Source organism: Bidens hawaiensis, unplaced genomic scaffold (assembly GCF_021521415.1).
Source record: "Bidens hawaiensis isolate Kalapana, Puna unplaced genomic scaffold, B.hawaiensis_p1.1 tig00008515_1, whole genome shotgun sequence".
Taxonomy (NCBI): Eukaryota; Viridiplantae; Streptophyta; class Magnoliopsida; order Asterales; family Asteraceae; genus Bidens; species Bidens hawaiensis.
Genome location: NW_027491608.1, coordinates 898,460 through 909,386, shown reverse-complemented (window position 1 = coordinate 909,386; position 10,927 = coordinate 898,460). Strand labels below are relative to the sequence as shown.

At 34.5% G+C, this 10,927-nt stretch overlaps 1 protein-coding gene and 1 pseudogene across 2 annotated transcripts; one reads left to right on the top strand and one right to left on the bottom strand.

The window, feature by feature from the left end:
- Positions 1-2,163: 2,163 nt before the first annotated feature.
- Positions 2,164-6,358, top strand: LOC143529242 (hexokinase-1-like; annotated as a pseudogene). Its single transcript, XR_013134620.1, has 10 exons — positions 2,164-2,213; positions 3,471-3,635; positions 4,401-4,548; positions 4,634-4,819; positions 4,940-5,014; positions 5,126-5,287; positions 5,400-5,498; positions 5,603-5,733; positions 5,819-5,900; positions 6,020-6,358. The product of XR_013134620.1 is annotated as a hexokinase-1-like (transcript).
- A 412-nt stretch (positions 6,359-6,770) lies between these two features.
- LOC143529278 (uncharacterized) lies at positions 6,771-9,130 on the bottom strand. The gene has a single exon (XM_077025103.1). The coding sequence runs from the start codon at positions 9,128-9,130 to the stop codon at positions 7,028-7,030; it is 2,103 nt and encodes a 700-aa protein (XP_076881218.1). The 3' UTR covers positions 6,771-7,027.
- Positions 9,131-10,927: the final 1,797 nt, after the last annotated feature.

Sequence of the window (10,927 nt, the reverse complement as noted above, 5' to 3'; positions counted from 1 at the left end):
CTTCATTACTAGGCCTAACTCCGTTTAGTTATATGGACTTCTTTAGACGGTTTTATCTTTTTATTGTGTTCCCGAGTTCATTTATGAAAATGAAGTTTTATTTTCTTATATTTTCTTTTGGCATCTACCATTTATCTTTAATTTCTTTCCTCCAAATCTTGCTAATTTGTAAAGATGCAAATTCCCTTATTTTACTAATCATTTTCTTTCGCCTTCCTACATTTTCTTTCTTTTAATAAAACTCGGGAACACCCTTTCTATTTATCCCTTCCTTAAATAAAACTCGGGAACACAACATATTTTTTACATCCCTTATTTTACTTATCTTTCCTCCTTTAAATAAAACTCAGGAACACAGATTCAAAGATAAAATTGACTAGGAAAAATTATACGAACCAGCGAACTACAAAAATTATACATGAACGACTCGTTTTTGACTCGACCTTTTTTCTTTTTTTAAGACGACAAACTCTAATGACACCAATATATATTATTCACAACAAAGAGACATCACCTTATCTAACAAACTTATATTTAAAAACCCTATATTGTGACAAGTTCACTATTTGATGACGACAGTCCACAAGCATGATAATTTGATAACTCTAAAAAAAATGGAACGAAGTTTAACGTATATCATTAAATGATATGGTACTTGCCTGATGACAGCTATTCAACTACGGCGCGACTGAAACTTGACAATAAATTGAAAAAGATTTTAGTCGATATTTTGGCAGTAGTAAATCTCTGAATGAATATGAGATTATTACCGGAAAAGAAGGCTGCGGGTGAGTTATGATTTCCAGGGTAAAAAGAGTTGAAAACTGAGAGTTTAATTTCATCAAACGCGGGAGGAAACTGTATCATGGACTCGTCTTTGTTACATAGCATCTCAACCGTCTATTTTTGGATGTGGTCCTCTATCTATAGATCTTATAAAATATTAATGGTCCAGATTTGATCAATAGCTTTTTTTATTATTATAAATATTATTTTTGAAATGTTCAATTTTGAAAAAAAAATGGTAGCATTTTTTACTTGAGAGTTTTTAAAGATAAAGATTTTTTTCCAAGTTTTTGAAAATAAGTTTAATTTTAATGTCACTTTAAGAACAACAAAAAAGAATGCATTATAATAATGGGCTAAACACTAAGGGGGTGTTTGGTACAGAGAATGGAAAAGGAGAGAAAATAGAAATGGAAATGGAATTGTAGAGAAAGAGAATTGGTATAGAGAATGAGAATCATTTCTCTTGTTTGGTACACGAGAAAATAAACAGAGAACTCTTCCATACCCAACCCCACCTCCACCCAACCTGACACCACTCACCACCGCAGCCCCACCAGCACCACCACCACAGCCCCACCACCACCAGCCCCACACCACCAGCACCACCACCACAACCCTTTCTTCAACCATAGCCCACCACCACCGGCTGCCGCCACCAAATCCCCTTCTTCAACCACAGTACACAAGAAATTAAAAAGATTCAAATTTTTGGAACATAAGATATAGAAAAAGGAGGCTCATATCTGTCATCACTGCCTCTTTGGAGATTTTGTGGTGGTGGTTGTGGTGGCGATGATGATGCTGATAATCAGAAGCCACCCGCGACCACCGCCGATTTCCACCACCACTGTCACCCACCTGCGACCACAATCATCCGACCATCTGAAAACCCTAACCTACCACGAACCACCACTTGAAACCCTAATCTCCGTTCACCCGTACCACCTGCAACCTACAACCGGTTACCATCTCTGTGTTCACCACTGCGAACGGCGGAGACGGGGTGGTGGTTGCAGACTTGGAGACGAGGTGGCGGTTGCAGACTTGGAGACGAGGTGGCGGCCGGAGACGGGGTGGTGGCCGGAGACGAGGTGGTGGCCGGAGACGAGGTGGTGACATACTATGAGGAGGCTGCTGAGAAATGGATTTCTCTTTGTTTTAAAGAGAAATGGAATTCTCTAGTTTTAGAGAAATAGAAAGAGAAATAGAAATGAAAAGTGGAAAACAAACAAAAGAAATATTTCTAATTCCATTTCTTCTCAATCAAATCCCTCTACCAAACACCCCCTAATAAGCTTAACCTTAAGAGTTAAGTGCGTCCGTTATCGAGGTTACATCACTCAAGTTTTTGCATCAAAATGCCAAAACGCAACTATGCATATGGGTGTTTTTTGGGGAAAAAAAGATCATGTGTACACAACGGCGTTTGTAGCCCTTGTTGACCCAGTTGCTTAACAACCAATAAGTTAGTTAAGTTACTTATAAAATTTTTGAATATCTAATTATTATAAATGACTTCTACGACTATGCATATAAACGGAAAAAACTCTATGTGGCATTGGCATGGTTTAACTTTAACCTATATCTTTTTAAATATTGTACCTTCAATATACGGATAGAACCATGCATTTCAAAGTTATATTTGTTTATATCACTTAAAAAAATCAAATTTGAATAAAAAACACAAAACCCGTACAATACGCCGGTATGAAAGTAGTTTTGTTAGTTGTAAAAAGCTTTTTTCTTCTTTTTCTTTTTTGGTTACTCAACGATGTTATTCTGTTAAACAAAAATATTAAAGTATTTATAGTAATTCCCTATCTTTAAATCTTTAATTACGTACTAAACGTGTATAGTTAGTCATTTTTTGTCAAAAAAATTCGAAGGACAAATTTTGGGCTATGTCTTTTTCGCCATATCTGTTTTTCATTTATTGTTTTTTAGAAAACACATAATTTATTTGAAGTTTCAAAGGCCAAAGTCAAACAATTAGGATTGATGAACTCGTGTTGGACCTCAAGGATCTAAGTTTAATCTACCTACATAAATCCAGTAAACTTTATTGGGCTACTGTTTCGGCCCTTAATAATCTGACCCAATATATATCTTGATCAAAGTTGCCATTTTATTGATTACACATAAGTTTAATATTTTTGTTGACTTTTTTGAAAGAAATAAAATCACCATAGTATTTTTATCCAACTTCTCTTTTAGAAATTTAATTATACTAAAACAAAATAAAACTACTAATTTTATTATATCCATATTATCTTGAAAATTTACAACCGTTTTTGACCATTTAAAATTTGAAATTAATTTCTCAAATACTTATAATCCATTTCTTAAATAACTTCTCCCATTAATTTTTCAAAAACATTTTAATTATATAGTTAAAACAGCTATCTTATAGTACAAGTAAGAAGTAATTAATAATTTGAATCCACTTGTAAACGTGATCCGGTAAGAAGTAATAAGGGAACAGTTGACAAGTTCATATATATTAATATTACACCGCCACCTTCTTTTTATATTTAAACATACACTTTCTCTTCTTCAATCTTTAAATCAAACAATCAATCACTATTGTTATTATTCTTTCATTCTAAGTTCTAAGTTCTAAGTTCAAGATCGATTTTAAGTCGATTGTGATAGGAAAATGGCGGTGATACGATGGTTTAAAGTGGCCAAATTTATATGGAATTTGAAGAGAAGTGAGCTACGTCGAACGATAAGTTGAAAAAGATTGCTGATGATATGATGGTAGAGATGCATGCTGGACTTGCATGTGAAGGTGGTAGCAAATTACTCAAGATGCTTGTTAGCCATGTTGATAATCTTCCTACCCGGTAATTAATTTATTTCGTTTCGTATATTTGAATTCTGATATTGTTACATTGTTACATGCAAACAGTGTGAATAATCGATTGTTCAAAATTAGGGATGGTCTAGTTTAATTCCGTTTAGTTGATTATCCTTGCTTGTTTATTTTGATTATTACGATGGTTAGAAACAGTTGGCCGGTAATTAAGAATTTAGGACTTATAGAACGATAGACATGATTTTTTTAAACAGTATGTATCGTTCCAATTTTATCGGATGTCCCTAAAGGGACGAACGATAGACGTGATTGATTAGTATTGTTTTCTTTTTCACTACGTTTTTAAATTAAGAACTAGAATATGAAGGGGTGAAATAAGATTAGCGGGAAAATTTCTTGAATTATAACACGTGACGCAAATCAATACTAAAAATTAGAAGGAAAAAAAATTCTTGTGTGGCCCAATATATTTAACGCAACCAGATACCAAAAAACTTATGTATCGGCCTAATTTTATGGTCCGGCAGGACCAAAAACTAGATGCTTGTAAGAATTTTGTGTGGCCAATTTTGGAATTTATGTGTTTCTAGTTTCAAGTAATTTACATATAAAAGCTTTAAAATCTAATAAACTAGGGAAAAGTTTAAAACAAAGGCCTAGACCAAGAATTTTGGGCACATTAACAATTCTGTCTACTTGTCTAGTTCAAAGTTATGTTCATAACTTCATATGAAATAAACATATTAATCTACACTTGAAAGATACTTGAGCTAGATGTTAATTCTTATTATAGTGAGGAGGAAGGTTTGTATTACGCGTTGGATCTTGGTGGAACAAACTTTCGAGTGTTGCGGGTGCAATTAGCAGGGAAGTCGGGTATTAAGTCTCAAGAGTTTGTTGAGGCCTCAATTCCTCAACACTTGATGGTTGGAACATCACAAGTAAACCTCCAGTTTAACCTCTTTTTTTATTCTCATTTGCGCGTTTGAGATAAAACATAACCCAATTTGACATATATCTTTTCAGGCACTTCTCGACTATATCGCAACAGAACTTGCAAAATTTGTCAGTAACGAAAATGACCAAAAGTTTCATCTGCCTCTGGGCCGACAAAGGGAGTTAGGCTTCACCTTTTCATTCCCTGTAATGCAATTATCAATTGCTTCGGGGACTCTCATGCACTGGACTAAAGGATTCTCTATTGATGACGTGGTATTTACTTTATTTTGCTATTTATCCTTAATGTTATTTGCATCAAGCATACATTATTAGTTTCAACTTCTGAGACATTTGGCTAAAAGTGACTAATAATGTTCTTGTTCTATTAACTAGGTTGGTCAAGATGTAGTTGAGGAATTGACAAAGGCAATGAAAAGAAAAGGCGTTAATATGCGTGTTTCGGCTCTGGTAAACATTTCATTTGGTTAATTTTTCATTACATTATAACTATGTATTATGTTTCTATATAGTTTTGTAATCTTGTACTTTTATAAATACAATGTGCCATGTTGGATACAGGTCAATGATACGGTTGGAACATTAGCCGGTGGTAGATATGACAACGTCAGCAACTACGTTGCCATTGCTGTTATTTTGGGTACTGGGTCGAATGCGGCTTATGTGGAACGAGCCCACGCTATACCAAAATGGGACGGCCCGATACCAAAATCAGGAGAGATTGTAAGCCCAACTGTTGGTGTTGACTGTTACCAACTTACCATACTACATAACTACTATTATTATACTTGTATCAATACTAATATATTCTATAACATAATAAATTGTTGTGTAGGTCATAAACATGGAATGGGGTAACTTCAAGTCATCACATCTTCCGTTGACCGAGTACGATAATGCATTGGATACCGAAAGTTTAAACCCTGGTGAACAGGTGATTGTTAATTTCTGTTTATGCTCTTGTTGATACTGATACATCTACATATACAGACACGATACATACATATATATATTGTTGTTAACGTATAATGTTGGCAGATATTTGAAAAAATGATTTCGGGGATGTACTTTGGAGAAATTCTTCGTAGAGTTTTGTGTAGGATGGCGGATGAGGCTGCCCTTTTCGGCGACAAAGTCCCCCCGAAACTAAAAACTCCATTTGTGTTGAGGTATTAATATTATGCTTCTATGTTAAACCACTTAATTATATTCATAGGAAGCAGATTTTTATACTTTTTATTATGAAATTCGCAGGACGTCCGAGATGTCAGCAATGCATCATGACACATCCGAGGATCTTAGAGTGGTCGGAAACAAGTTAAAAGATATTCTAGAGGTATGTCTTTCAAACTAGCAAATATACTCCTGATCATTGTTAAAATAATATAGGTTTGGTAATTATTTTATAAAAGTTAACGAAAATTTTTAACGCGACAACTTTAAATTTGGCTGCAGATACATAACACATCCCTGAAGACACGAATGCTCATAGTCGAGCTTTGCAATATAATTGCAACACGAGGAGCTCGTCTTGCTGCATCTGGGATTTTGGGCATTTTGAGAAAAACCGGGAGAGATATTGCTAAAAATGGGGAGACGCAAAAAACAGTGATAGCGATGGATGGTGGTTTGTATGAGCATTACACAAAATACAGGAAGTGTATGGAGAACACATTACATGAACTTGTGGGAGATAATGCATCTGGGCATATAAAGCTTGTACACTCTAATGATGGTTCAGGAGTCGGGGCGGCTCTTCTTGCTGCCTCTCATTCTCGGTATTCAGCAGTTTGACCGGTCATTGTAGATTCTTATATAACTATAGAGATAATGAGGTGTAGTAACTAGTAACAAAAATTGTAGAAAATACTTGTTTGAAGTTTTGAGAATCTCTATGTTTTATAACCTGTGGTTAATACTATTTTGTCCCTCGTGCACTTCTGGCTCTCGTTGTCAACCGCTCTCCTCTAACTTAATTCTTAATGGGCATCATGTTAGGGATGAAATGCATGACGATTTGACAAACAGTAGGGACGATATCTGTAATACTCAAGCCTAGGAACGAAAGGCGAAATTGTTACCTTTTTCTGCTAAATTACTAAATTTAGAACATGAAACGTGTTTAGTTTGTCACAGGAATAAGAACACGGTCAGGAACACCACAACATATTAAATAAACTTAATGTTTTCGCGCCTAATCTAAACCTTATTTCAATCTTTTATATCAACATCTAAAAACAGGGATGCATTCATCTGCACAAAGAAAAGCGGATATTCATTCGCTCACAGGTTATGTTATCGTTTCTCAGCTTCTACACCGACCAAAATTATTAAGATACTAAACAAACAAACGTACGTAACGAATAAAATCTCACTCATGGGACACGCTCAGCTCCAAAAAAATTATCAAGATAATAGTGAATCAAAAGGTCAAAAATGCAATAAGAGAACAACCACCTAACCTCAATCTTCTTCTTCAGAGGCTTCATTCAACCATTGAATAAACTTCGCTGATTGTTTAACAAAAACTTTATCAGATTCGTCTGCATCTTCTTTCTCATTAGCCCAATTAATAATAGCTTCTTCTTGTATAATATCTTTATCATACAATAAACTCAAAATCTGCACAAACACAGCCGCAAACTCCTTCGCATCCTCCAAACACATTTCTTCCAGTTTCATTATCACTTCTATCTCATCGTCTATACCTTGAAGATACGGTTTCAACAGTTTCCCCCACCGCACAATCACATCAGAAACGTTTTTAACCAAACTTGCAGGCGAGTTATGCGCGGTGTCGAGTGCTAGTTTCATCATGGAATAAAATAACGCGCTAGCACAATCCTCAAGACCTTTGTTGTATGATAATCGAAGCGAGTTGACTTCTAGAATTATATGATCGTCTTTGACTTTTTCATGCACTGCCCTCAAAAACGTCGCTTCAATCTCCTTTTCAAAAATCTCGTTTTCAGATTCGTTACCCGAGTCTTGATCATCGGGAACCGCAAATACGTTGTTGTCTTGATTGTCAATTTCAAGGTTATCAAAAGCCATTTGAGTAAGCTCAATTAGTTTTGATTCAGGTATCGGTGCAACTGAATGCCGCCATTCTTCGTCACGGTCAATTTCACTCGTTGACCAATCAAAACCCTGCCCACCGGTACGAATACTTGAATTCCCATTATTGAGGTTATTGGCTGTTTGTATAATTAACCCATTGTTATTAATATTATCAGCATATTCAAGTTCTTCATCACTATCTTCTTCCACAGGCTGCGGATGTAAAGAAACTTTGGAATACGCGGGAACTACGAATTCCCGTCCAACAACGACGTTAAAAGACAAAACTACCCCGAGTTCAAGAACCGACCCGGATTTCATAACCACCCCATCACATAATATCGCCTGCTTTAGAACACATCCATCTCCTATCGTAACATTATTCCAAATATAACAACCGTCAATTGAAACATTAGACCCAATTTTACACCCCTCACCAACAACCGAATTTGAAATTACCGTCTTGCCACCAATGCTACTTCCTTTCCCAATACACGAAAACGGGCCAATTTCAGCCGAACGCGATTGTGATATTTCCGATCCCCGATAAATTCCGTGTCTTTCAAGGTTAGTTCCACTGTTCAATGAAAACCCGACATCTGGCACAAACGGGTATGTCCATCTTTGAATTATGTCTTTACTTATCGAATCATAGCTTCGAAAATTATCGATTCTAGCAGCATAATCTGAAAGGATTTCATGAGTGAAGATTTTATAACCCATTATATCATCTTCAAGCAAACCTTTAACAAAGTCTCGGCGTAAATGCTGATAATCAAAGTTGTCGGCAAACAAACTAAGTACTTCGGGAGAACAAATGTCAATATAACAATCTTGTTTATCGTTGTGTACCGAAATTGAAGAATTTTCAGCAAGAAACGCTTTATCGAGAGTTAAAGTTGCTTGAAGATTATCAGACTTATCATCATAATATAACAACTGTTTTGTAGTCGGGTTGATTGCCATAAACAATTCATCGGTTCCTAACCGTGTTTGGCGGGTGATTTGAGACGGTTTTGATCGCTTGATAACCATTGTCATTACAACATTACTGTCCTTTTGTCTTCTTTGTTTGTGTTCTTGAAGGGCTTCAGTAAGTACCATATTGCTGACTGTATCACCACTCACGAGCACGAAATCACCATTAATGACGTTATGTTCGTATATTATTCGTAAAGCGTCACCAGCACTGATGCAGTTGTGAGATTCGATTGTTTTAATGGAAAATTTTGGTTGGTTGACCCACTTTGACTTGTTGAGATAATCGATTATTTGTTTCGAATGAGAACAGCAAAATACGAAAACTTCTTCAACGTTTGCGGATTCAAGCCATGCTAATGTGTAGTCAATCATAGGGGTGTTGACTATTGGTAGAAGGACTTTCGGCCGTTCAAGGGTGATTGGGCGGAACTTTGTGGTGAAACTATCGGCCAATAGGATTGCTTTTAGAGGTACATGTGGCATCTCTACAGCATCTTCTGGTTTTCCGCCTTTCTTAGCTCCCATTGTTTTTGTTCGATTATTTTTCACGCCTGAAATTACATGCAGAAACAAAAGCTGTTACTAGGTCACAGATAAATATAAAGAATAGTAATATATGAACTTTGATTTTACATTAATTAGTGATCGTGGCATACAGGGTTGCAAATGAGCCAAGCTGCTCGTGAGCTACTCGAGATCGGCTCACTAAAAGCTCGAACCAAGATGAGCTTGAACGAGCCTGACTGGCTGAGCTTCACTTATCGAGCTCAAGTAGGCCCGAGAGCCCAAACGAGCCTATTATTTATACAATTTTTATTTAACATATTTAATTTATATTTATATAATAAAAATATGTATAAAATTATGATGAAAATGAACTAATTATACATTATGTTAAAAATAAAATATATAATATCAAATATATTAAAATAGTTATTATAAATCTATATAATTTACTAGCTTTAGAAACCCGTGTGTTACACGGGATAGATTAATGTATGAATTACAATGAATAATTTAAAACAAATAAAAAAAATATAATTAAGTCTTTTTATATTATGTAAAAAAAATGTATTGCAAATAGTCGTTTTATGTCATCAACTATATTTATTTGAATTTTAAATTGAGAATGAGTTGTTGTACGTACCATCGGTATATAATAATGAAGCTAAAATCTTTCACAAAAATGTTATACATTCCATACCCGATCATAGACAAAAAAGACATCAGATTTTTCTTTTTTGAGAAGCTTTCATGTTGTCTTATAAACACATTGTTGTTCAACTATTACAACAGTCTTATCTACCTATACTAATAAAGGAAAATAATTATATACACATGACATTCTAAGGTTAATTTTCACTATCAAATTCCCGTCAAAATCATTTCTCTTCTGTTGATGGATATATTCTAACAATGTACATTTGTATAATATGTAAATATTTATTTGTATAAAGTGTATAGATATAATACAAATAGAGCTTAAAGAAAAGTGAATAATTTAATTAGATATAATATAAATAGAGTGTAAAAGGAAAGTGAATAATCATTGATATATGCCATATATTAGTTTTGGAGGGAAAAACATTGTGAGAATTAACCACAAACTGACATGTGTCACAATTATTTTACTTTATTAGAATAGGTAGATTTTACAAATAATAACCGAGCCGAGCTCGAGGTTTATAAACAGAGTATGAACGAGCCGAGCGCAAGCTTAAATAAGCTCGGGCACAACTTGAACTCGAACACGGATTAATTATCAAAACTACAAAAGTGCACAAGTGAACTTGTGTCTTAAAATACATCTCTTTTGTGATCTTGATTGATTTAATTTGTAATTACTCCTTTCGATTACATTCTTTAGCTAATTAATAGTCCAGGAACCATATGCATATCAATAATTCAATATAACAATAAACCCTAACGCGCATACACATTAGTCGAAGTGTCGAAAAGTTGCTGCAAATTGAACTAATTCTTCCACTGGCAAATCAATTATTCACTAAAAGTATAGTTCTAAGAACATGTTGCTACGTTTAATTGACCTAACACAAATTGTATTAAATTCAAACTAGTGAAATATAACCAAAAAAACCATAATAATTATAAACCTTATTTATATTCATAGAGCAAATTCAAGCTTAATTTTGATAATCGAGCAAATTAGGTTAGATAGTTTAGCTATGGTTATTGTTATAAATATGAAAAACTATATAAAAATTCATCCTGATTAAACAATAGTAGAAATTGGTGAAAGCAAAACAACGAATTAATAATGAAAAGAAGTAAATGATAATGAACTCACCTGGATAAAGAATT

What these genes read in the sequence shown, in the direction of transcription:
- LOC143529278 (XM_077025103.1), bottom strand. Translation starts at nt 9,130, where the DNA reads ATGGGAGCTAAGAAAGGCGGAAAACCAGAAGATGCTGTAGAGATGCCA.